Source organism: Erinaceus europaeus, chromosome 12, assembly GCF_950295315.1.
Source record: "Erinaceus europaeus chromosome 12, mEriEur2.1, whole genome shotgun sequence".
Classification (NCBI taxonomy): Eukaryota; Metazoa; Chordata; class Mammalia; order Eulipotyphla; family Erinaceidae; genus Erinaceus; species Erinaceus europaeus.
In genome coordinates this window covers 50209717-50236099 of record NC_080173.1, presented here as the reverse complement: position 1 = coordinate 50236099, position 26383 = coordinate 50209717, and the positions used below count along the sequence as shown (strand labels likewise).

Genomic DNA, 26383 nt, shown 5'->3' with positions numbered 1-26383 from the left:
AGCCAGAGTACTGCTCAGTCCTGTCTTATGATGTTGCGTGGGGTTGAACCTGGGACCTTGGATCTGCAGGCCTGAAAGTCTTTTCCATAACAACTGTGCTGTCTCCTTGTATGTGACCCTCCCCCGCCTTGTTTTTTTATACCTATTTTTAATTAATTGATTTTAATTTATTTTTAAAATGGAAATATTGACAAGACCATAGGATAAGAGAGGTATAATTCCACACAGTTCCCCCACCAGAGCTCTGTATCCTATCCCCTCCCTTGGAAGCTTTCCTGTTCTTTATCCCTTTGGCAGTATGGACCCAGGATCATTATGGGATGCAGAAGGTGGAAGGTCTGGTTTCTGTAATTGCTTCCCTGCTGAACATGGTTGTTGACAGGTTGATCCATACTCCCAGCCTGTCTGTCTCTTTCCCTAGTGAGGCAGGACTCTGGAGAGGTGGGGTTCCAGGACACATTGGTGAAGTCGTCTGCCCAGGGAAGCCAGGTTGGTGTCATGGTAGCATCTACAACTTGGTGGCTGAAAAAGCATTAAGATATAAAGCAGGGGCTGGGTGGTGGCGCACCTGGTTGAGTTATAATGTTATAATGCATAAGAACCCAGGTCAAGCCACCAGTCCCCACTATCAGAGGCAAGATTTGTGAGGGGTTGTAGCAGTGCTACAGATGTCTCTCTGTCTCTCTTCCTGTCTATTGCCCCTTCCCTCTTGATTTCTGACTGTTACTAGCCATAAAAAAAGATAATGAAAAATTTTTAAAAAAGCTATAAAGCAGAACAATTTGTAGGTAATTTAATATTTCAAAGAAAATTTCATTATTAGAAATGTATTAACAGTTAAAGCCCACTGTTAAAATTCAGTCAGGTTATCAGTTTGAAGTCTTAAGTGCTAAGAACGAAGGGACATATACTCAGAACTGTGGTCTACGCATCAAAGAGTTTGAGACATTCAACCCACTTTTGATTAAATAGTGATTTGTGAAACTATAAGTTAGTAGGAGTGTATATTAACACCATTCTCGTCTCCAAAGTTCTTTGTGTGTGGCCCCCCCCCCCCCACACACACACACACACACGGTGAAGCTGAAAATCTACTCTCACCCTCCACCCAGAGATTTTCGCTTTGGTGCCATACTCCAGACTCAGCCAGACTCTGCTTTTAGTATCCCTTTCTGCTCTTCTTTCGTATGTCTTTTTTTTCAGGTTTTTTAAATATTTGTTTTATTTATTCCCTTTTGTTGCCCTTGTTTTATTGTTGCAGTTATTATTGTCGTTGTTTGATAGGACAGAGAGAGGAGAGGAAGACAGAGAGGGGGAGAGAAAGATAGACACCTGCAGACCTGCTTCACTGCCTGTGAAGCGACTCCCCTGCAGGTGGGGAGCCAGGGCTCGAACCGGGATCCTTATGCCGGTCCTTACGCTTTGTGCCACCTGCGCTTAACCTGCTGCACTACTGCCCGACTCCCTTAACTTCTCTTTATGAGTAGGATCATGCCATACTCGCCTTTGTCTTTCTCACTTAACATAATTCCTTCTAGCTCCATTCAAGATAGGTCAAAGAAAGTGGGTTCATTATTCTTAATAGCTGAGTAGTATTCCACTGTGAATATATAACACAACTTTCTCAGCTGTTGTTGGGCACATGGGTTGCTTCCAGGTTTTGGTTTTTACAAATTATGCTGCTATGACATAGGTGTGCACGTATCTTCTTGGTTGGGTGTTACAGAGTCCTTGGGGTATATATATATATCCCTAGGAGAGGAATTACTGGGTTATATGGAAGGCCCATGTCTAGCCATCCAGATTGCTCTCCACAGAGGCTGAACCATTTTACATTCCCACCAGCAGTGCAGGAGGGTTCCTTTGTCCCCACAACCTCTCCAGCTTTTTTTGTTGCTGCTGTCCTTTTTGATGTATGACATTCTCACAGAAGTGAATTGGTATCTCGTTGTTGTCTTCATTTGCATTTCTCTGACAGTTGGTGACCTGGAACAGTTCTTCATGTTTGTTGGCCTTTTGGATCTCTTTTTTTCTTTTCTTTTTTTTTCTTCAAATTTCTTTATTGGGGAATTAATGTTTTACATTAGACAGTAAATACAATAGTTTGTACATGCATAACATTTCCCAGTTTTCCATATGACAACACAACCCCCACCAGGTCCTCTGTCATCCTTCTTGGACCTGTATTCTCTCCCCCCACCCACCCCAGAGTCTTTTACTTTGGTGCAATGCGCCAATTCCAGTTCAGGTTCTACTTGTGTTTTCTCTTCTGACCTTGGTTTTCAACTTCTTTTTTTTTAGGAGTGAAAGTGAATATTTATTTATTTTTTAAATTTATTTCTTTATTGGGGAATTAATGTTTTACATTCAACAGTAAATACAATAGTTTGTACATGCATAACATTCCCCAGTTTCCCATTTAACAATACAACCCCCACTAGGTCTTCTATCATCCTTCATGGACCTGTATTCTCCCCACCCACCCACCCCAGAGTCTTTTACTTGGGTGCAATATGCCAATTCCATTTCAGGTTCTACTTGTGTTTTCTTTTCTGATCTTGTTTTTCAACTTCTGCTTGAGAGTAAGATCATCCCATATTCATCCTTCTGTTTCTGACTTATTTCACTTAACATGAATTTTTCAAGGTCAACCCAAGATCAGCTGAAAACGGTGAAGTCACCATTTTTTATAGCTGAGTAGTATTCCATTGTGTATATATACCATAACTTGCTCAGCCACTCATCTGTTGTTGGACACCTGGGTTGCTTCCAGGTTTTGGCTATTACAAATTGTGCTGCTCAGAACATATGTGTACACAGATCTTTTTTGGATGGGTGTGTTGGGTTCCTTAGGATATATCCCCAGGAGAGGAATTGCAGGATCATAGGGTAGGTCCATTTCTAGCCTTCTGAGAGTTCTCCAGACTGTTCTCCACAGAGGTTGGACCAGTTGACATTCCCACCAGCAGTGCAGGAGGGTTCCTTTGACCCCACACCCTCTCCGGCATTTTCTGCTGTTATCTTTTCTGATGTATGTCATTCTGACAGGAGTGAAGTTGTGATAAATTTTTTAAAAATATTTTTATTTTATTTATTTATTTCCTTTTGTTGCCCTTGTTTTATTGTTGTAGTTATTATTGTTGTTGTCGTCGTTGTTGGATAGGACAGAGAGAAACGGAGAGAGGAGGGGAAGACAGAGAGGGGGAGAGAAAGACAGACACCTGCAGACCTGCTTCCCCGCCTGTGAAGCGACTCCCCTGCAGGTGGGGAGCCGGGGTTCGAACCGGGATCCTTATGCCAGTCCTTGTGCTTTGCGCTACCTGTGCTTAACCCGCTGCGCTACAGCCCGACTCCCAGGAGTGAAGTTGTATCTCATTGTTGTCTTTATTTGCATTTCTCTGACAGTCAGAGACTTGGAGCATTTTTTCATGTGTTTCTTGGCCTTTTGGATCTCTTCTATGGTGAATATTCTGTTCATACCCTATCCCCATTTTTGGATGGGATCATTTGTTTTCCTTCTTTTTTAAAATTAATTTATTATTGGATAGAGAAAGAGAAATTGAGAGGGGAATGGGGAGATAGAGAAATACCTGCAGCTCTGCGTCACTACCTGTGAAGCTTTATCCCTGCAGGTGGGGACTAGAGGCTTAAACCTGGGTCCTTGCACATTGTAATGGGTGCGCTTAACCAGGTGCGCCACTGCCTGGCCCGTCATTTTGTTTTCTTTTTTTTTTTTTCCTCCAGGGTTATTGCTGGGCTCGGTGCCTGCACCATGAATCCACCGCTCCTGGAGGCCATTTTTTCCCCCTTTTTGTTGCCCTTTTTGTAGCCTTGTTGTGGTTATTATTATTATTGCCATTGTTGATGTTGTTCGTTGTTGGATAGAGAGAAATGGAGAGAGGAGGGGAAGACAGAGAGGGGGAGAGAAAGATAGACACCTGCAGACCTGCTTCATCGCCTGTGAAGCGACTCCCCTGCAGGTGGGGAGCCGGGGGCTCGAACTGGGATCCTTACGCCGGTCCCTGCGCTTTGCGCCACATGTGCTTAACTCACTGCACCACCACCAGACCCCCATCATGTTTTCTTACTGCTGAGTTTGGTGAGCTCTTCATATATCTTGGTAATCTGCCTCCTGTCTGATGTATGGCTTTTAGATCTACTTTTATGAGAGACCAGAGAGCTGCTCAACACTGACTTGGCTCTGGTGGTGCTAGGGATTGAACCTCTAACCTCTGGGGCCTCAAGCATGCAAGACTGATGTGCTCTCTCCCCTACCCCATTTGTGATATATATTTTGCCTCCAGGGTATTTGCTAGAGCTGGGTGCCTGCACCATGAATTCACTGCTCCTGGAGGCCTTTTTTTTTTTTTCCTTTTTTCCCCCTTTTGTTGCCCTTGTTGTTGTAGCCTTGTTGTGGTTATTATTGTTGTTGATGTCGTTTTTAAAAGAATAGATTTTTTTTTCTTTATTAAAAGAGAAGTGAAGCAAGAGAGAACCAGAGCATCACTCTGGCACATATCATGCCAGGGACTGATCTCAAGACCTCAAGTTTCACAGTTCAGTGCATTATCTACTGTGCCACCTCCTGAGTTGCCATTTATGATATTCTATTTGTGTTATTGTCTTTTTTTTTTTCTAAGATGTACTCATTCTTTTTTTTTTTTTTTAAGATTTTATTTATTTAGTAATGAGAAAGATAGGAGGAGAGAGAGAAAGAACCAGCCATCACTCTGGTACATGTGCTGCCGGGGATTGAACTCAGGACCTCATTCTTGAGAGTCAGATGCTTTATCCACTGCGCCACCTCCCGATCCACTGTGTTATTATCTTTATGGGTTTGTGGTGTTGGGAATCAAACCCAGGGCTTTATGCATGCCCTATATGTACTTTATTGCTGAGCTGTCTCCCTAGCTGTCCTCATCCCCCTCCCCCCCAAAAAAGGTCTGTTTTTGTATTCAAGTTTCCAAGTAAGGTATTGTTTGTTTCTCTTGTATTAAAAAGGGGGTTTCAAGGGGGTCGGGCGGTGGCGCAGTGGGTTAAAAGCGCATGTGGCACAAAGCGCAGGGACCGGCGTAAGGATCCCAGTTCGAGTCCCCGGCTCCCTACATGCAGGGGAGTCGCTTCACAGACAGTGAAGCAGGTCTGCAGGTGTCTATCTTTCTCTCCCCCTCTCTGTCTTCCCCTCCTCTCTCCATTTCTCTCTGTCCTATCCAACAATGAATAACATCAACAATGGCAATAATAATAATAACCACAATGAGGCTACAACAACAAGGGCAACAAAAAGGGGGAAAAAATGGCCTCCAGGAGCGGTGGATTCATGGTGCAGGCACCGAGCCCAGCAATAACCCTGGAGGGAAAAAAGAAAAAAAGTAACAAAAAAAAAAAGAGGGTTTCATGAAACCACTACCCTTTCTCCCCAGTGAAGAGACATTGGCTTGTTGAGCAGGACTGGGTATGAGTAGCTGCCCCCAGACTGGAACTCAGGTCTCCTGACCCTGGCCACTAACTGCTCCTACTACTCCACAAGCTCTGGCTTGTTGGCCTCTCTGAGGTGCTTTTGTGGAGTGTCCCCTCGCTTGTCCCTGTCTTAGTTGCCTGTCCCCCATCTTAGCCACTGCCCCTGCTTCCGGGCCCCCAGCTTTGGCTCCCATATACCTTGCGCCTGCAGCTCTCCCAGGCTCTCCAACACTTCTGCTCTCAGCTCCCATCTGTGTCTGTCGCCTCATCAGGGCTGTCTGTGTGTGCGAGTGTCAGTGGCATTGCCACTCCCAGTGTATCTCAGAAGCAGGCTGCTGCCACCCGAGTACTGTCCCTAGGGAAGGAGGGAGAAAGACAAGACAGACAGACAGACACAGGAGCAGATTGGGAGTAGGGAGCCCTAGCACCCTGTAGAGAGAACTGAGGGATGTGGGGGAGAGGAGAGAGACAAACTCAGAAGATTCATAGAGGGGAGAGAGAGGTAGAGAGGAATACCCAGACAGGTGGAGATGAAGACACAAAGGGAAGAGAAAAGGTATTGGTGAGAGAGACCGGAAGGAGGAAGAGAGATGGAGACTGGGCTGGCAGGAGACAAAAGGGCTATTAGAGACAAAGAAATGCCACCCACCCTGGAGCTGCGTGCTTGCCACAGTGAGGGATGCAGGTGCAAGGTCTGCTACCAGGCCCAGCTGACGGATGTCAGGGGTCCCACTGCCAGGAGGCAGTCTGTCACAACCCCTCCTCTGACTGTCTTCCTTCCTGAGCAGGCCCAGATTTCTCTCAGTCCCTCCAGATGAGCTTGCCATGGGGCCCACAGGACTTGGTGCTGAGGGATGGCCTCAAAAGACATTCAGAACCCATCTTCCAAGGGCTACCAGGCCTGAGAGGACTCACAAATCTCCTGATGGAGCCCAACAGCTCAGGCCTCCAAAGCCAGTCAGTCAGCTCCTCTGGTTCTGGACAGAGCTTTTCACTCTCCTTCCCCTGCACCCACTCACCCTCCCAGGGGCAGGGTCTCTTAGAACCTGTTGCCAGAGAATTGGAGGAGGAACCTGGGGCCCCAGGGTGGAGGGACCTCTTGATTAGGACAAGAGGTGGAGGATTGCTCTGGGCTTCTTTTGTCTCTAGGGTTCATGGGAACTTCAGTCCCATGGCTGCACAGTGGGTCACAGTTAAGTGGCAGCCATCACCTCTCTAAGCCCAGTTTCTGCTCTGCTAGGCAGCGGGAGCCATGCCAGCCCATGTGGGCAGGACACACGGCCACAGGTTGTCTTCTGTGCGCAGTGAAGTGGATGGCCTTTGATCATGGCCACTTCTTTTTCTCTGGTCTGCCTGGCCCCTCTGTTGTGCAGCCTGGAGCTGAGCACCCAGTTATTTACTAGGTGCTAGGCACTGTGCTGTGACCCATCAGATAAAGGCCCTCCTGTACCTGGGAATTTGCAGAACAGTAAACCAGAGGGTCTCAGAGAGTGACAAATTCATGGGAGAGAGTAGAAGCCCCTGACAGGAACTGTGGCAGGGGACAGGAGAGTGGGAGGCTCCCACGAGAGGACTTTGGAGATGTTACTTGATTTGCTCCATGTGCTAAGCTTAACCCACTGCGCTACTGCCTGACCCCTTGGAGGTGTCACTTGAAAAGGCTCAGCAGGGAAAGCTGGGTCCACATCCCAGGCTGCTGCACGTAGGGGCCTGAAAGAAGGCTGGTGTTGTTGGGGTGGGGCAAAGTCATGTCCACCGTGGCCTGGAGGGTAAGGGCGTAGGGTGGATCAGGAGTCACTGGAGGGCCCAGAGCAAGTGGCAGGATCTGATTTAGGTTGTAAGCAATCTGGAGACACTTCCTTTAGCAGCATATGTAGGTTGGTCCTGGGGTGGATCTAGAGAGAAGGGACCATGCCCTGTTGTCCTAACTCTGAACACAGACACAGCTTTCAAAGCCCCTCCCAGTTGCCATGGATTAGGGGGTGGGAGGGTAGGGCTGGTTGCTGGGAGGGAATGTGGCTTTGTGCTGGGAAAACAAAGAACAAGAGCTTGGGGCCTGTGCTCCTGAGGGTGGGGGCAGGCCTGGGAGGCTTGTTGACTGGACCTGAGGCTGAACAGCAGGACTGAGCTTGACAGCACATGGCTGTGGCCCCGCACTGGGGAGAACCCCATAGCCCCCCAAGGGTGAACCATGGGAGGGGGCTTGCTGCTGGGCTTGGCAGAGTCGTGGGCAGAGTGAGAGGGTTGCTCAAACTCCTGTAGTCTGGAAGTCGACTCTAGAGGGAATTTGGGCAGCCTGCTAACTCTCGGCCTGGGGCTGGACCAGGAGGAGCCTGATGAGTTCAGAGGAGTGGAACCCCTAGGGGCTGGGTGTGAAGGGAGGAGCAAGTTAGGAGACCTGCAGGGCCTGGCCTTGCAGGGCTTGACCCATCCACTTGCCTCACCCCCAGCCTTGCCACTAGGTACAGCCTCCCTGCCTTGAGGTGGGAGCCCACCAGGATGAACAAACTGTCCAGGGAGCTGGCCCCAGACTTGGAGCGCAGCCTGCCGGCGGTGGCCTCTCTGGGTTCCTCGCTGTCCCACAGCCAGAGCCTCGCTTCGCACTTCCTGCCACCACCTCCTGAGAAGCGTCAGGCCATCTCAGATGTCCGCCGCACCTTCTGTCTCTTCGTCACCTTCGACCTGCTCTTCATCTCCCTGCTCTGGATCATCGAGTTGAATGTGAGTGGGGGTGCTGGGGTGGGAGTGGAGTTGTCACACACTCAGTGTTGGACGTAGGGGCCATTTGGGCCTCATTTTCCATTGGGAGTGTTACCTCTCTTGTCCTTTAAATGAAAATATTGGTGCTTGGAATGATTGAGTCGTTTGCCCAAGGTCTCTTAGCAAGTATGCAAAGGAGGTAGGACTTGAACCCATGCCCTTTTTCTATTCTATTCTTCTATTCTCTCTTTTTTTTCTTTCCTTCTTTCTTTTTTTCTTTAAGATGTGTTTGTTTATTAGCATGAAAGTGAGAGAACCAGAGCACACTCATACATATGTGAAGCTGGAGATTGAATTTGGGACCTCATGCTTACACCCTAGTCACTGTGCCACCTCCCAGTTGCCACACTTTTTTTTTCTTAATTTTTTCATTATATTTATTTATTGGATAGAGACAGACAGAAATCAAGAGGTAAGTGGGAGATAGAGAGGGAGAGAGGCAGTGAGACACCTGCAGCACTGCTTCACCACTCATGAAGCTTTCCCCCTGCAGGTGGGGACAGGGGGCTTGAACCTGGGTCCTTGCACACTGTAATGTGTGCTCAACCAGGTGTGTCACCACACGCCCCCTCTTTTTTTCCTTTCTTTTAATGAAAGCTACAGAGGGAAAGATACATGAGATACACACACACAGAGATACACCAGGATATTGCTTAACTCTGGTTTATGGTGGTGCTGGGGATTGAACCTGGAGCCTCAGGCATAAAAGTCTTTTTGTATAACCATTATGCTATCTCTATAGCTGGTTGCCACACTTTTGGCTGGTGCTTTATGCTGCCCCATAATGGATGCTTTTGAGAAAGGAGAGAACCTAGTGGCTCTGCATGAACTATTGTAGCTTCTTGACTCTGGTCTGCATTGCTCTCTGACTCTGTTCCTTCATCCAGATAACTTTATTTAAAGATGTATTTGGGGGCCAGGTGGTGGCACACCTGGTTGAGCACATATTACAGTGTGCAAGGATCCGGGTTCAAGCCCCCTGTCCCCACCTGTAGGGGGAAAGCTTTTGAGTTGTGAAGCAGTGCTGCAGGTGTCTCTCTGTCTCCCTTTCTACCTCCCCCTACCCTATCAATTTCTGGCTGTCTCTATCCAATAATAAATAAAGATAATACACACACAACCACATGTTTAGAAAAAAACAAAGGGGACTGGGCAGTAGCGCAGCAGGTTAAGCGCACATGGTGGAAAGTGCAAGGACCAGCGTAAGGATCCTGGTTCGAGTCCCCAGCTCCCCACCTACAGTGGGGTCACTTCACAGGCAGTGAAGTAGATCTGTAGGTATCTATCTTTCTCTCCTCTCTGTCTTCCCCTCCTCTCTCGATTTCTGTCTGTCCTACCCAACAACAACAACAATAGCTATGACAGTAACAACCACAAGGCCAACAAAAATGGGGAAAAAATTGCCTCCAGGAGCAGTGGATTCATAGTGCTGGCACTGAACCTAGGCGATAACCCTGGAGAAAAAAAAAAAAAAGATTTATTTACACATTAATGAGAGAAAAGAGGAGGAGAAAGAGAACCAGAACATGACTCTGGCACATCTGCTGTTGGGAATCTAACTCAGAACCTCATGCCTGAAAGTGTAACACTTTACCCACTGTGCCACCTGCTGGGCTGCATCAGCAAACATTTTTTGACCCTTCTATCCCAGGGTCTGGTCTAAAAACAGAAGGTACAAACAAGCAAAACAGTAACAACTCCCAGTTTCTAGTGCCCTCTGGCTCACCCTCCCTGTTTTTTTATTTTTAATTTTTTTATATTTATTTATTTCCTTTTGTTGCCCTTGTTTTATTGTTGTAGTTATTATTGTTGTCATTGATATTGTTGTTGGATAGGACAGAGAGAGATGGAGAGAGGAGAGTAAGACAGAGGGGGAGAGAAAGATAGACACCTGCAGACCTGCTTCACAACTTGTGAAGCGACTCCCCTGCAGGTGGGGAGCCGGGTGCTTGAACCAGGATCCTCATGCTGGTCCTTGTGCTTGGCGCCACATGCGCTTAACCTGCTGTGCTACTGCCCGACTCCCTGCCCTCCCTGTTTTAAGCACTGTCCAGTACCCCCCAGTTTAGCCTCTCTGATTTGGTAAGATGTTGCCTAGCAGCCTGGGAACAACTTCTTGGTCAGTACAGGGCCTGCTCCCAGCCTGCCCCCTACAGTCCCTGGCCAGCTGGGGTAGGGGTCCCATTGCTTGGTCTGTCCCAGCTCCTCCTTCCTGCTAACTTTGTGACTTCAACAAGGAACTCAGCTTGTATGAAGCATTCCTTGTTTTCCTTCTGTAGTGTAGGCAGGAATTCTAGAGGGCGTGTTCCTACCACTTAATCTGAATTTTAGGTAATAGGGAAATGATGACATTGCTGATACAAGTGAGGAGTTTGACAGGGTCAGGCAGTGGTGCACCTGGTTAAGCACACACATCACAGTGCGTAAGGGCCCAGGTTCAAGCCCCTGGTCCCCACCTGCGGGGGGAAAGCTTCATAAGTGGTGGAGCAAGGCTACAGGTGTCAGTCACTCTGTCTCTCTCCCTCTCCATATCCCCATCCCCTCTCGATTTCTCCCTGCCTTTATCCAGTAATAAGTATATTTATTTATTTATTTTTAATTTTTATTTATTGGATAAGGACAGCCAGAAATCAAGAGGGAAGGGGGTGATAGGGAGAGAAACAGACACCTGCAGTACTGTTTTACCACTTGCAAAGCTTTCCCCCTACAGGTGGGGACCAGGGGCTCAAACCTGTGTCCTTGCACATTGTAATACATGCGCTCAACAAGGTGCACCACCACCCGGCTCCTAAATAAGTAATTTTTAAAAAAAAGATGGAGGCAAAGAGAGTGAAAGGGACAGTAGCACTGAAGCTTCCTTCAATCCTGTGGGGGACAGGCTTGGACCTGGGTCACACACATGGCAAAGCATCGCACTCTCCAAATGAGTTATTTTGCCAGCTCATAAATAAATAAAAACTTAAAAAAAAAAAATCCGTCAAGGGCAGGAATAGATAGCACAATGGTTATGCAAAGAGACTCTTCTCATGCCTGTGGCTCTGAAGTCCCAGGTTCAATTCCCTGTACCACCATAAGCCAGAGCTGAGCAGTGCTCTGGTAAAAAACAAACAAATAAACAAACATCTTATTTAAAAAATGGGTCAGGGATCGGGCAGTAGCACAGCGGGTTAAACGCACGTGGCGCAAAGTGCAAGGACTGGCGTAAGGATCCTGGTGTGAGCCCCCAGCTCCCCACCTGCAGGGGAGTCGCTTCACAGGTGGTGAAGCAGGTCTGTAGGTGTCTATCTTTCTCTCCCCCTCTGTCTTCCCTTCCTATCGTTGTCCTATCAAACAACGACAATAGGGGGTCGGGCGGTAGCGCAGTGGGTTAAGCGCATGTGGCGCAAAGCGCAGGGACTGGTGTAAGGATCCTGGTTCGAGCCCCCGGCTCCCCACCTGCAGGGGAGTGGCTTCACAGGTGGTGAAGCAGGTCTGCAGGTGTCTATCTTTCTCTCTCCCTCTCTGTCTTCCCCTCCTCTCTCCATTTCTCTCTGTCCTATCCAACAACGAACAACATCAACAATGGCAATAATAATAACCATCATTGCAAGACTGGCCAGCTCCTCATGGGGCGCGAGCGCTTCCACACTATGATCATTATCTCTGGCATTATGCTATTCCACTGCAGAATACTGTGCCCCAGTATGGTTCCGTAGCCCCCATGTCTGCTTGGTCGATTCCAAATTATATTCCTCCATGAGGATAATTTCTGGAACCATCCATTCCACCCCGGTTCCATGGCTGCCAGTTCTTAGCAACATCGTCCCGCCAGATATTTGTCGGGATGTGGCATCATCTAAGTTCATTTCCCACGTCTACGCTTGATCGGACCTGCCAATATACGCGGATATCTTCGCCCACCCTGTTCAACGCTTGACGTCTCGTCATCCAATCTGGTCTCCTACGCCTACACTGAACTTCTCTGTTCCAGTCTCTTGGAAACAGAGTTGGCAGTCAGCTGAGGTAAAGAACAAACACCTCATCACAGACCCCTGCAAGCGTCAACCCGGCTTTGATCTAGCACGTTATGATTGGGCCCTCCTCAATCGCTATGGAACAGGCCATGGCCGGTGCGCCGCTATGTTCCATCGCTGGGGAGCCAGAGACGACCCGAACTGCCCCTGCGGCTCCAGACAGACTATGACCCACATAGTCAACGACTGCCACCTCTCCAGATTCAAAGGAGGTCTCGAAACTTTACATCAGGCTCAACCTGACGCTGTTGACTGGCTACGGAAGAAGGGCAAACGCTAGAAGAAGAAGAATAACCACAACGAGGCTACAACAACAAGGGCAACAAAAAGGGGGAAAAATGGCCTCCAGGAGCGGTGGATTCATGGTGCAGGCACCGAGCCCAGCAATAACCCTGGAGGAAAAAAAGAAACGACAAAATAACTGCAACAATAAGACAAGGGCAACAAAAGAGAATATCTTTCTCTCCCCCTCTCTGTCTTCCCCTCCTCTCCATTTCTCTCTGTCCTATCCAACAACAATGACATCGGTAACAACAACAATAATAACTACAACAATAAAACAACAAGGGCAACAAAAGAGAATAAATAAATATTTAAAAAAAAAAGGTGGTCCGGGAGGTGGCGCAGTGGATAAGGCTTTGGACTCTCAAGCATGGGGTCTTGGGTTCAGTCCCCAGCAGCAAATATACCAGAGTGATGTCTGGTTCTCTCTCTCCTATCATTTCTCATGAATAAATAAATTCTTTAAAAAAAAAAGGGGGGGGTCAAAAAGCTACTCACCCGGGAAGCCTGGTGGTTGTGCACCTGGTTAAGTGCACATAGTACTAAGTGCAAGGACCCGCTCAAGAATTTAGGTTAGGGGCCGGGGAGACAGCATACTGGTTATGCAAACAGACTCTCATGCCTGAGGCTCCTAAATCCCAGGTTCAGTCCCCCACACCACCATAAACCAGAGCTGAGCAGTGCTCTGGTGTTTCTCTGTGTGTGTCTCTCTCTCTGCATCTCTCTCAAAAAAATAAAATTTTAAAAATAATAAAAGAGGGTGGAGGTAGAAAGCATAATGGTTATGAAAAGAGACTCTCATGCCTGAGGCTCTGAAATCCCAGGTTCAATCCCCCGCGCCACCATAAGCCAGAGCTGGGCAGTGCTCTGGTGTTTTTTTTTTTTTTTTTCTCTCTCTCTCTCTTTCTCTGCATCTCTCTCAAAAATAAAATAAAATCTTTTTTAACAATTTATTTTGTTTTATTTATTTATTTTCCCTTTTGTTGCCCTTGTTGTCTTTTTATTGTTGTTGTAGTTATTATTGTTCTTACTGATGTCATCATTGTTGGATAGGACATAGAGAAATGGAGAGAGGAGGGGAACACAGAGAGGGGAAGAGAAAGATAGACACCTGCAGACCTGCTTCACCGCCTGTGAAGCGACACCCCTGCAGGTGGGGAGCCGGGGGCTCGAACCGGATCCTTACGCCGGTCCTTGTGCTTTGCGCCACGTGCGCTTAACCCGCTGTGCTACTGCCCAACTCCCATAAAATATTTTTTAAACAAATTAACAAAATAAAGAAAGAAAGAATCTAGGTTAGCCCCTGGCTCCCTACCTGTATGGAGGACATTTCATGAGTTGTGAAGCAGGTCTGCAGGTATTTTTCTTTCTCTCTCCCTTTCTACCTCCCCCTCCTGTTTCAGTTTCTCTCTGTCCCATCCAAACAAATAGAAAATATGACTGCCAGGAGCAGTGGATTTGTAGTGCTGGCACTGAGCCCCAGCGATAACCCTGGAGGCAAGAAAAGAGAGAAAAAGAAAGCACAGGAGATGATTTCCCCAGGTAGTACACCTGCTTTCTCATGCACGCGGTTGAGGTTTAGGCCTGACCCCACCAAACTGGAGGAAGTTCTAGTGCTGTGGTGTTTTTCCCTCCCTCTTTCCGTCTCTCTCTCTCTCTCTCTCTTGAAAAAGTCAGCCTGGAACAATGAAGCCCAGGCAACAAGAAAAAAGAAGAAGAAATGAGGAGTTTGGAGAGGTAACTGGTCTAGGGCAAAGAGGATACATTCAACTCTGGGTATGTTGAGGTAGGGGGTTAGGCAGGGTTCTGAGGGCGACTGTCTTATGCACTGGAGCTGAATCGACACCTTCAGTGAGATGGAGCCACAGAAACCGGGGGACTTAAGGTCCATCTTCTTGATGGAGTAGCTTGAGGCGCAGCAAGGATTAAGGGTCTTTTGAAGACCTCTCTGATTTTAGACGACCTTCCTTCCTTTCTTTGTAATTCTGGTGCTGGAGACTGAACCCAGGACCTCATGCATGTTGCCAACTGCCTCCTATGCTGGCTGTCTTCTTTCTTAAGGTCCCATGCAACATCAAAGCCAACACTAAAAGTTACCTACATCCTTCATTCAATATGTACATGTGTTTTAAAGATTTGTTTGCTTAATTAATGAGTAAGTACCACAGCATCACTCTGGCATATGCAGTGCCAAGGACCAAACTCACGATCTCATGCTTGAAAGTCCAATGCTTTATCCATTGTGCCACCTCCCAGGCCACCACTCAATACATATTTTCTTGCCAGGAAAGTTTTTGATAATTTTGCTTCTAAATTTATCTGACTGTGGGGGCTGGTGGTAGCACAGCGGGTTAAGTGCACTTGGCGCAAAGCACAAGGACTGGTGTAAGGATCCTGGTTCAAGCCCCCAGCTCCCCACTTGCAGGGGGGTCACTTCACAGATGGTGAAGCAGGTGCAGGTGTCTATCTTTCTCTCCCCCTTTCTGTCTTCCCGTCCTCTCTTGATTTCACTCTGTTGTATCCAACAACGACAACAATAACAATAAACAAGGGCAATAAAAGGGAAAAAATAGCCTCCAGGAGCAGTGGATTTATAGTGCAGGCACCAAGCCCCACCAATAACCCTGGAGGCAAAATAATAATAATAATAATTCTCTACACTTCTTACTGTATTATAGTAGCTTAGCATACATGGGGATTCTTGCAGGGTTTAAAAAACAAACACACATAAAAAGGCAAACCGAGCTAACTTTCACATTGTTTTCAGATGTAATGCACAGTTTTAGAAAGCTGGAATCAGGGGCAGGGTGGTGTTGCACCTGGTTGAATCCACCCATCACAGTTTGCAAGGACTTAGGTTCAAGCCCCTGGTCCCCACTTGCAGAAGGGAAGCTTCTCAACTGGGGAAGCTGTGCTGTGGGTGTATGTCTCCTTCTCTATCTTGCCTCCCTTTTTAATTTTTTTCTGTTTCTATCCAGAATAAATAAATGTTTTTTTTTTTTATTTAAGCTGGATTTAACAGTTAGTAGAGTTAATATGTTTTCACTTGCTAGATACTTAAACTTCTGTTAACATTCATTTTTGTAGTGCTGTGTTTATATTTTGGAGGTTATGCCTTTTCAGTGCTCTGACAGACTGTGCATTGTCAATGAAAACAAAGGCCCCAGCAGGGATTAGGGCAAAGCAGGGGCTGGGCTGGGCTGGTGCTGCCTGCATTGCTGGGAACCTAGGTGGAAGGATGGTTCTCTGGAGAGAGAGAGGGGTGAAGGACACAGATCCCAGAGCTGGCGGCTGGCAGGGGTGGGCAAGGCTCTGGAGCTCAAACAAAATCATTCTGTGGCATAGAAAGAGGCTGGGGTGAGGTGGAGTGGGGTAGGGGGAGTCCTCAGGTAGTGGGGTCAAGGAGGACTCATGGGGCCCAAGGTGGTTCTGAAGTTGAGGTACAGGTGTGTGCAAATGTTAGCGAGGCGGCTTCTGGAGGCCAGGCAGTGGTGCACCTGATTACGCACACGCATGACCTTCAGAATCACTTGGGAACCTTAAAAAAAAAAAATCCAGATGTTTAGCTGACCCTGAGACTCACACTCAGTGAGTGATCTGACCATTTTTATCTTTAGCAAGCCCCCCCACACACACACACATACATACTGGATCATCTCCTAGAGATTGATGCGGCCCTGGTTGAGATAGTTATGAAGGGTCTGCTTCCAAGGGTTCCTTGTACCCTCCCTTCTTCAATGGCCCTGCCACCCCACCTGCAGAAGCCTGGGCCTGCTATCCCATTCCTCCTGAGGAATCAGGCTTTCAAGGGCTGTCCAGATCACCCTCCTACTCCCCAGGCCCCTGGACACTGGTGTCCAAGCCAGGGTCTTTAGGTTGCTGGTAAAAACATTGGCAATTGGGGAGCAGGGGGACTGGAACAAAAACAGGAGACATGTCTGCTCACTATCCACACCACCCGCTCCAGCAGTGTGATGGATTTCACCCATTAAGCCCAAACCTAATCAATTGATTTGCCACCTGGGGCCCTGTCTGACTCTCCTGCCCACCCCCAGCCCCCATCACCCTAGATGGATGGTTGGCTGGAAGATGGAGCTCCGAAGCAGTTGGTGTGAGGCTGGCTCCCAGAACCCTGCCTATCTGCACAGCCTGAGGCCCTTCAGGTCTGCCCCTTCCCAGGCACTGTGCCCATGAACCACAAGTCTATACTGGAGCCCTGCCCTGCCTGTCTAGGATCCTTAAAAGAAAAAAAAACAAAAAAAACAAAAAAACTTATTAATGAGATAGTTAGAGGAAGAGAGAGAGCCAGAGCATTACTTTGGAACATGAAATGCTAGGAATTGAACATGGGACCTCATGCTTGCAAGTCAGGTGAGTTCTGTCTACTCTACCACCTCTCTGCTCTAGTGCCTGGAGTCTCGGGCCTCAGGATAGGTTCCCTTGTTGCTTTGGGGGCTTCTTTGGGTGGTGGATTTAACACTGCCAGCCTCTCTTCCTGGTTCCACACTCTGCCCCCTCCTCCCAGTTCTGCCCAAGAGCTGTTCCTGTGCTCTTTTTCAGACCAACACAGGCATCCGGAAGAACCTGGAGCAGGAGATCGTCCACTACAACTTTAAATCCTCCTTCTTTGACATCTTTGTGAGTCTGGGAACAGAGAGGGAACCGAGGAATGACTCTCTGGCTGGACTGTTTTCTTTCTGCAATATACATCTGACTCTGACTGGAGAGAATAGGCTTCTATTGGGGGGGGGGCGGGCGGGCGGGAAGATGGTTGGGGGAGTTAGAACCCCAGATGGGAAGGGAGAGAAGAAGACTCCTGGCCAAGAAGGTCATATCCAGATTGTCCCCAAAGCAATGCTGACTTAGCCATTGTCTCCCATGTTAGGTGCAGGGGTGTGAAGTGAATCCAGGGGTGAAGGTGGTGGTCATCCTTCGGCAGGGGCAGGGGCAAGGGCTAGGGACCCCAGCGTGCCTGTTGCCCCCCCCCCCCCCAGGTCCTGGCCTTCTTCCGCTTCTCGGGACTGCTCCTGGGCTATGCCGTGCTGAGGCTTCGGCACTGGTGGGTGATTGCGGTAAGAGGGCGCTTTCCTGGCAGCTGGTGGGCCTGCTGGGGCTGGCCTGGAGAAGGACTCGCTCCCCAACCTCTGTTCTCCCTCCCTCTGCCTCCTTCCTTCTCCCGGGCAGGTCACCACGCTGGTGTCCAGTGCATTCCTCATTGTCAAGGTCATCCTCTCGGAGGTCAGTGGGTCTGAGGGATGGGCTTCTTCTAAGGGGACAACTCTTGCTTTGGGGTATCTGTCCCTTTTGTCAGCATTGGGGTGAGGGAGAATGCTCTCCTTCAGTATTTCCGAGAGTCACCTTCACCAATCTTGACTGACTTCTCCCTCTTACCTCCCTGCAACCCTAAGAATAGAAGCTGCACCTTCCTCCAGCCTAACCTTGGTTTACCCTGCTGCAGAACCCATTAATCCATCCCAGAGGCATGTGCTTCAGAGCACCCCAAGCAGCTGGCACTGGGAGTGGGCTTTTTTGCTAGGTGTCCAAGGAGGAGGTTCTGGGTTTGTGACCCCCACCATGGAGCTCAGCCCCCTCCCTCCACAGCTGCTCAGCAAAGGGGCCTTTGGCTACTTGCTTCCCATCGTCTCCTTTGTCCTCGCCTGGTTGGAGACCTGGTTCCTTGACTTCAAAGTCCTACCCCAGGAGGCTGAGGAGGAGCGATGTGAGTGCTGGGGGGCAGGGGTGCTGTTAAGGTCAGTCTGGCCCCATGGGAGGAGAGGTTTAGGCTTGAGAGCAAGTTCTGAGCTGTCTTGCCAACTCTGAACAGCCTCTGAGAGCTTACAGATGGCCTGGGTGGGAGTACTAAGAGCCTGTCCTTGGTCTCGGAGACAATGGCTGCTGTGTCTGCCCCCCCAGGGTATCTTGCTGCCCAGGCTGCTGTTGCCCGAGGACCCCTCCTCTTCTCCGGTGCTCTGTCTGAAGGCCAGTTCTATTCACCTCCGGAGTCCTTTGCCGGTAAGGGCTGGTATGGGGGGAGCTCTCTTCAGGGAGGGACTTTCAGAGGAGCAGGGTGGGCTGAGCCTGTTCTTTCTATTCCTTCTGTCATCTCCCTGGGGAAAGCCAGCAGTCTTCTCCCACACACACTTTTCTCCCCCACATCCTTGTACTCCCGTACCCGAACCCCACTGCCTCCCCACCCTCCCCACCCCTTCCCATTGTCATCTGTGCGTGTTTTCCGCAGGGTCTGATAATGAGTCAGATGAAGAAGTTGGGAAGAAGAGCATCTCTGCCCAGGTACTTGGCAGCCCACTGCCACCCTGTTGGGGTGGGCCTCCAGAGGAAGGGCTATGCTGGGCTTAGCCAGGCTGGACAGGGGCTCCTACAAGAAGGTGATCCTCAAGTAGCCAAAGTGCCCATCTGGGTGTCCATCAGACCCCTGGTCTGCCTCATGCCAGGGGCGGGGGCACCTGTCCCAGCTTGGGCTGCTAGAGTCCCGCAGGGTCTGGGAGACTAGCCCTCAACTGGCCCAGTCAGCCTTTTATGAGAGGGGTGTGGAGCATCTAGAGAAAAAACAGGCCATGGTAGAAGCCCCAGGTTGTGGTGGAGGCCCCAGGTTGACCCCTTCCTGCCTGCCCTCTCTGGCCAGGAGCGGGAATACATCCGCCAGGGGAAAGAGGCCATGGCAGTGGTGGACCAGATCCTCGCCCAGGAGGAGAACTGGAAGTTTGAGAAGAATAATGTAAGAAAAACAGTTAGCCCACTTAACCCACCCATGCATGTTGGGAGTTTTTCACTCCCCCTTTCCAAGGCCCGAGAGGCCCATGGGTAGCAACCATATTTCTGCCCCAGGAGGGGGGCTGGGGCCTAGGGTCACCCACTTGGCAAGAGGCCAGGCTGGATTAGATACTTCTGTGGCTGCCTCCCCCCAGGGCTCACCTCCCTGCTGCTCAGCTCCCTGGCTCCAAGCTTTGAATAGACGCCAGGCTTCTGCCCTGTGTCCGGTGTTTGGTTTCATGATCAAAACAACATTATCTGAAAAGGTTGCAGCAAGCTTGGGAAACGGAGGGAAGCTTGCATGGCCCTTCCTCTGGCCTGTGCCTCTGGCAGCCCTCGTCAGCCTAGAAACACACTTTCTGTGGTTGTGACCACAGCTGTGCATCTGTCTTTAAACTTAATACTCAGAGCCTTTCTCTCTTCATTGTTGCACATTTGTCAGAAGCACTGTCTCTTCATGGCTGCTCAAATATCCCCAGGCTCCTAACATTTTCTACTCTGAACCATCAAAAAGCTGCCCTGCTTGTCACCCATTCCTGCCATCCCACTCCATGCCCTCTCCTTGCCTCCTACCTACCTCCCTGCCACCCTTCTGCCCTGCCACAGGAATATGGGGACACTGTGTACACCATTGAGGTTCCTTTTCATGGAAAGACCTTCATCATGAAGGTGAGTGAGAGAGGACAGTGTCCTGGAGCCTGGCTTCTCCCCACGGAGAGGGCAGGGCTGGTGTTCTCCAAGCATATCAGCCACTCCCCAGCTCTGTGCCTGCCCTGCCCCAGACCTTCCTGCCGTGCACCGCAGAGCTGGTCTACCAGGAGGTGATCTTGCAGCCCGAGAGGATGGTGCTCTGGAACAAGACAGTGACTGCCTGCCAGGTGAGCAGAGCTGGCGGCAGGTTGCCGTCATTGAACTGCTCTGCACAGTGGGGCTGATGGCCATGGTGGCTTCTGCAGGGAGCCACAAAGATGGAAGGGAGAAGTTCTCAGCACCCAGACCAGGGCCTGTGATGGGAACAGCTCTTAGGGAACTGGGCAGAGAGGATACTGGCCAGGGGTTTTCCAGACGTGCTGGGGTGCAGCCCCAGGGCCTTTCCTCACATCTGTCCTGATGGCCACAGATCCTGCAGCGGGTAGAAGACAACACCCTCGTCTCCTACGATGTGTCTGCAGGGGCTGCTGGCGGTGTGGTCTCCCCCAGGTAAGTACCACCAGCCCCCTCTTCCCAGGGGGCCCCTCTCCCTTATGTTTGGGGCTCGATGCCCCTGATCTCCATTACCCTCCCCCCCCAAGGGACTTCGTGAATGTCCGACGCATCGAGCGGCGCAGGGACCGATATCTGTCATCGGGCATCGCCACCACCCACTGTGCCAAGCCCCCGACACACAAATACGTCAGGTGGGCATGCACAGCCCAGGGCCACCCCTGTGGCCCCCTCCCCTGCCCACAGTGAGGCCTGCACAGGGTACAGTGTGTACAGCCAGGCCTTTCCTCTTGGGAAGGCTGCATCGTGTCCCTGTCCTGCTGGGCTTTCCTCCCTCCCAGGCCCTAATCCTACTGATCTGCTCTGTCTGTTGGAGGTGGAGGAAGAATGGTTGGTACCATGCCACCAGACCTCAGGGCTGCTTCTGGGACAGACCAGTCTTGGGAGGGAGGCTGGGAGGCCTGGGGAGATGCTGATCCTTTTGACTCTGCTCTTCTGTCCTCCTGCTTCTCCTTTCTCACAGAAGTCCCTCAGAGGAAAGAGAGTCAGGATCTTCTCCTGTCGCCATCACAGGCTCTAGTACTGCGAGTGACTTCTTCCCAGTTGCCCCACGCTCTCCTCTTCCATAGGATTCTGTAGAGACCACTATTGAATATGAGGCTGGGGGCAGGGTGCAGGCGGTAGCGCAGCAGGTTGAGCACATGTGCAAGGACGGGCATAAAGATCCCGGTTTGAGCCCCTGGCTCCCCACCTGCAGGGGAATCGAGTCACGGGTAGTGAAACAGGTCTGCAGGTGTCTCTCTCTCTCCCCCTCTCTGTCCTCCCCTCCTCTGTCAATTTCTCTCTGTCCTGTCCAACAACAGCAGTGGCAACAAAATGGGGAAAAAATGACCTCCTGGAGCAGTGGATTCGTAGTGCAGGCACTGAGTCCCAGCAATAACCCTGGGGGCAGAAAACAAACAAAAGAACAAAAAGAATATGAGGCCGGGGCTCTGAGCTTGGCATCACCACAGACCATTTCCTCTCTGAGTGCCAACTTCCTCATCCTGGAAGTGGGTTTAGGAGGGCTCACTTAGGAGAAGAGGCATGGGCAAAGTAAATGGCCAAGCCATGTGAACATAACAGCCCAGGGCTGCCTCCTGTGAGGGTTCCCCCTTCTGGATCCCACTGGTACTGCAGTGCTCCTGAAGCTGGGCAGGAGTGAGAAGTCCAGCCCACCCCTTCACAGCCAGAGCTGACATAGAATCCCTGGCAGAGTGGCAGTGGGCAGAGGAGGAGCTCCCTGTTTGGGTGTTCTGGGGATGTGTAAATATTGGCAGGCTATTATAAGAGTGTCCAAGTGTCACAGAGTTGGATGGGGTGGAAGGTTGTATCATGTGGCCTCTGGGACCTGCTCAAGCAGAGCAGCAGGTCCTAGACCAGCTCTTCCCTTCACTCTTACGCAGTGTTAGATATTGAGCACAAGGTGTCTGTCTGGCTAGTGCACTGCCACTGAACCGCCTCCAACAGTTTTCTATTTTTAGAGCAATAGAGAGACCGATACAAGGAGAGAGCAAAGCACTGCTCCACTATCTCCCGTGGGGTACCGAGGATTGAATCCAGAGCCTCACACATGCAAGTCAGGCACTCTGCTGCTGAGCCACCTCCCTGGCCCTCCCTTACTTCCTGTACCCATGTCCCAGGCGGACTAAGAGTGGGAACCAGGGCACGGGAGCCTTGTCTGGCTCTGGATTTACCCCTTCAAATGGCTCCTCTGTCCTTAGGGGAGAGAATGGTCCAGGGGGTTTCATCGTGCTCAAGTCGGCCAGCAATCCCCGAGTCTGCACCTTCATCTGGATCCTGAATACAGATCTCAAGGTAGAGGGCTGGCCTGCAAGGCTGGCTCAGAGTTGTGAAGGGGTCTCTGCCATATGAACTTGGTGCCTGCCCAGGGCCTCCCCTGCTCTGTTTCCTTACTCTGAAACTGGGAGCAGAGTCCAGATGGTCTTCTCACCCTGAGTTGCTGGAGGAGGGCCTGCGCCTCCCTTCTTTCCCTCTAACTCCAGGGCCCTGAAGGAGGGGTGGCTGGCTGCCAACCCAGCCCTTCCTGGGTCTGTTTGTGTGGCTGGAGCCAAACCCCAGGCACAGCATGTCCTTCCTGCCTGGGGTGAGGGAGGAGGCCGCCCAGGTTGCATTCCCGGAACTGCACCTGCATTCTGAACCAGAGTGCCCCCTGATGGTGCCTGTTGTTGAGGGGGGACCCCTGCTGATAGGAGGCCCTCCTGGAACTTCTCCCCACCTTCCCCCAGGGCCGCTTGCCCCGGTACCTCATCCACCAGAGCCTTGCAGCCACCATGTTTGAATTTGCCTTTCACCTGCGGCAGCGCATCGGAGAGCTGGGGGCCCGAGCCTGATCGTGCCCTTCGCCACCCTGCGGGCCAGGGTCCCGTCACCATAGCCTCCAGAGCCAGAAGAGAGTCAGCCGGGTTGCCACCCACAGAGGACCTGGCCTCAAGCATCAGGGAGACGGCTTCCCCCCGAGGCAGCACTCCTGTGCTCTCCAGGCTGCCACCCTCAGGCAGGCCTTGCTGTGCTGGCAGCTGGAAGCTGTTGTGGGGTCCAGAGTCTGACATCTGGATCCCGGGCCTTTGCCATTGAGGCAGGTGGGTTCTGTCCCACTGGTGTTTGCACTGTGCTCCAGCCTAGGGGAGAAGAGCCACCGAGCTTCCCTCACCAGGGCCAAGGTAGGAGTAGGAGCCTCAGTCATGGTGGAGGAGGACAGGGCCCTGGGCAGGCCCAAGGTTGGGCAGCCAAGTCACCAGTGTTAAGGTGTGGGAGCCCTTTCATTCACCTGCTCTCTCCTCATATATATATATATTTTTTTTTTTTTTCTTTTTCTTTTTTGGGTAGAATTTCAAGGGTCAGGACCCTTTCTCCACATGCACTTGAGGGGGGTGGATAGCATGTGGGGTTGGTGGGTGCTGGGAGTGAACCTCTGCCTCTCTCAGCCCTCCGCCTCCCCCAGGACCTCCTTGGAGAACTTTGTAATTTGAGCCAATTAAAAACATGAACTCAAATAATAAATAAACAGTCCCATCTGCCCGGCCTCTTGGGGAAAGAGAAGGTACACCCTGGGGTGAAAGTGAGCGCTGCCAAGCCATCACCCACCTACTCAACCTGCCTTGAGCCGACTAGAGGCTCAAACCCGCGGGGACCCAGTTCCTGGAACCCGTATCTTTCTGAAATGGCTCAGCTGGGCAGATGACTGGTTGGATAAATGTGCCCCCTTCTCCCACCAGGCCTCTTTTAAAGAGGGCTCAGTACAGTTCTCCAGCCCAGGGTGTGGGGGTGGAGGAGACAGAGCACCATAGTCCTTGCAGCAGACCTGGACTGATCCCAGGATCCTGGGGCCCACTTTTGTCCCCCCCCCCCCCCACACACACACACACTCACCAGGGCCAGAGTCTGGAGCCCAGGCAGAGGCAAGGGTCCTATTTCAACCCTGGGTGGTGGGTGGTGTGTGACCATGGGTAGGTCTAGCTCTCTGAATCCCATTTCCTGCATTGTAGAATTGAGACTAGGTCATGGGGCTGTTGTGAGGACAGATCCACCTCACCAATCAAGTGCGCACTTCTGCCCTGAGTGGGCACCCACAGGTCTTGCCAGCTGCTGGGCGCTTGGCTGTCCCCACAGTCCTCTGTGTTCATGTCACTGCCTTCTGGTGCCCTGTGTCTACCCCGGATGCCAGCCTCTTGTACCCTTTGCTGTTGACCTTGGTGCCAGGCAGACCTACCAGCTGTCCTTGTCTGCTCCCTGGGAGTGAGCTGTCCCCTACAGGGTGGCACCATTGGCTGGCAGGCCCCAGAGCTCTTCTTGTCAGGCTGCTGTAACCAAGGAGTAGGGGACATGCTACCCGGGTAGGGGGAAGCTGGCCCAGTGTCACACGGCCTGTTCATGACCGATTTGGGGTGAGATCTTCCCACTGCCACTCATTGGAAGCCCTGGTCTCCTGTCTCACCTCCCCTGGGGGAGAGCTGGGGGGGGTCACTTCTCCACCCTGCCTTGCTCAACCTGGGAGGCCACTTCTGCCACTGGCTGTGGGAAAGGAAAACACTTAGCATCCTGGCACTTGGGGTCCCAGGTGTGGAATTAGCTTCCTGGTTACCTGCTTCGGGTGGAGGTCAGGCCTGAGAGTGAGTGCCTGAGGATGCAGTTAGACCTCCCTTCTGTGGAGGGGCACCGGCAGTGAGTGAGGTGGGGTGCCCTTGAGCCCAGACAGAGGAGAGCAACGGGGCCAGGACCTGAGGCCTGGTAGAGTGCCCAGAGGGGCCTTGCTTCCTGCTCTGCCGGCTGTGTTTACTGAGTGAGCTGCTGTGTTCCCGGGGGTGGGGCAGTGGGTAAGTGCCAAGGTGGCACGAGGCTGGGCATGTGCCCTGCCACAGATAGTGTCTAAGGAGTGTCAGGCACAGGGACATGGCGCTGTGAGGACCTCTGCCCCTACTCCAGCACCTGGATCTCCTTAGAAGATGACCTCTGACCTGGGGACCGCTAGAGTATCAAAGTATAGGTACCCCCAGCCCTGGGTCCAGTCCCCTATCTGTGAGTCCTGGCACTGCTTATAGCCTCTGACGCCAGAGGGGCTGAAAATAGCCCCTTAGGGGAGGGAGAGGGGGGCTATTTAAAGGACCCAGAAGCAGCAGAGCCTGAGAGAGTGAGGCACGATCATGGCCACTTCAGAGCTGAGCTGCCAGGTGTCGGAGGAAAACCAGGAGCGCAGAGAGGCCTTCTGGGCCGAGTGGAAGGATTTGACACTATCCACGCGGCCTGAGGAGGGGTGAGTGCTAGCCAGCATCTCCCTCCCCCAGCCCTGTGAGGCCAAAGCACTGCAGCCCTGAAGTGTGGGTGGGGGGTTGCAACCAGAGTGCCCATTGGGTAAAGGGGAGCCCCTCATGTTCCCTAATTCCCGCAGCCCCAGGGCAGCTCCTGCCTGGCCTGGAGGGAAGCTCCCAGGCGCTCAGCGCCTCTCACTCCCTCTCTCCCAGCTGCTCCCTGCATGAGGAGGATGCCCAGCAGCGGGAGACCTACCACAGGCAGGGCCAGTGCCAGACGCTAGTGCAGCGCTCCCCCTGGCTGGTGATGCGGATGGGCATCCTTGGCCAAGGGCTCCAGGAGTACCTGCTGCCCTACCAGCGGGTGCTGCCACTGCCCATCTTCACCCCCACCAAGGTGGGCACCACTAAAGAGGAGCGCGAAGACACCCCCGACCAGCTGCGGGACATCCTGGCCCTGGAGGCAGCCCTGGGCGGCCAGTGTGTGGAGCGCCAGGATGTGGCGGAGATCACCAAGCAGCTGCCCCCCGTGGTGGCTGTCAGCAAGCCTGGGGCCCTGCGCCGCTCCCTGTCCCGCTCTATGTCCCAGGAGGCACAGAGAGGCTGAGAGGGACTGTGGGCTGCCCTGTGCCCGCCCTGGGCTGGGCCCTTCCCGGCTAGGACCACAGAGCAAAGCTGCTGGCCGTGGATGCTTTGTAGTTTGCCAGAGTTGGGGGCTAAGAAAGGCAGGAGCTAGAGCCCAGGGTGCTCAGGGCTCCGGAGTTCCCACAGGGAGGGGAGTAGACATGGCAAGCTGGGGGCCAGCACAGCTGAGCACCACCAGCCCCTGGAGAACAGATGGAAGGTGCCGGTGAGGGCAGGAGGCCCTGTGTGAGGAGCGCCTGACCTGGGCTTCCACTTCAGAGAAGGATGAGGAAAAGTGTACAGGGGCCTGGGATCCTTCAGGGGAGGGGGCTTGAAGAAGATTGGTGGAAGGGGGATGTGAGTAGAGCAGAGGCATGGCAAGGCCCCCAGCACCCTGTTAGCGCTGTAATAAATGCTGAGTCATATTCCAGAATCTGGTTTCTTGTTGGGGTGCGGGGGGGG

General features: G+C 51.5%; 2 protein-coding genes across 5 annotated transcripts in view; both read left to right on the top strand.

Moving 5' to 3' along the window:
• Window positions 1-23548, top strand: part of STARD3 (StAR related lipid transfer domain containing 3) — a 33392-nt gene extending 9844 nt beyond the window's left edge. For 2 of the 4 annotated variants that reach the window (XM_016191621.2, XM_016191624.2), the window contains exons 2-15: window positions 7911-8181; window positions 17076-17153; window positions 17510-17587; window positions 17700-17753; window positions 18117-18234; window positions 18429-18527; window positions 18754-18806; window positions 19159-19251; window positions 19893-19955; window positions 20069-20164; window positions 20407-20486; window positions 20579-20683; window positions 22253-22346; window positions 22778-23548. In XM_016191621.2, coding sequence (XP_016047107.1) covers window positions 7960-8181; window positions 17076-17153; window positions 17510-17587; window positions 17700-17753; window positions 18117-18234; window positions 18429-18527; window positions 18754-18806; window positions 19159-19251; window positions 19893-19955; window positions 20069-20164; window positions 20407-20486; window positions 20579-20683; window positions 22253-22346; window positions 22778-22882 — 1338 coding nt within the window. In that variant the 5' untranslated portion in view covers window positions 7911-7959 and the 3' untranslated portion in view covers window positions 22883-23548. The other 2 variants (XM_007530944.3, XM_060203573.1) reach the window with 2 other exon arrangements.
• A 1109-nt stretch (window positions 23549-24657) lies between these two features.
• Window positions 24658-26346, top strand: TCAP (titin-cap). Its single transcript, XM_007530947.3, has 2 exons — window positions 24658-25302; window positions 25511-26346. Exons 1-2 carry the CDS (start codon window positions 25193-25195, stop codon window positions 25902-25904), a joined length of 504 nt encoding a protein of 167 aa, XP_007531009.1. The 5' UTR covers window positions 24658-25192; the 3' UTR covers window positions 25905-26346.
• The last annotated feature ends 37 nt before the right edge of the window (window positions 26347-26383 follow it).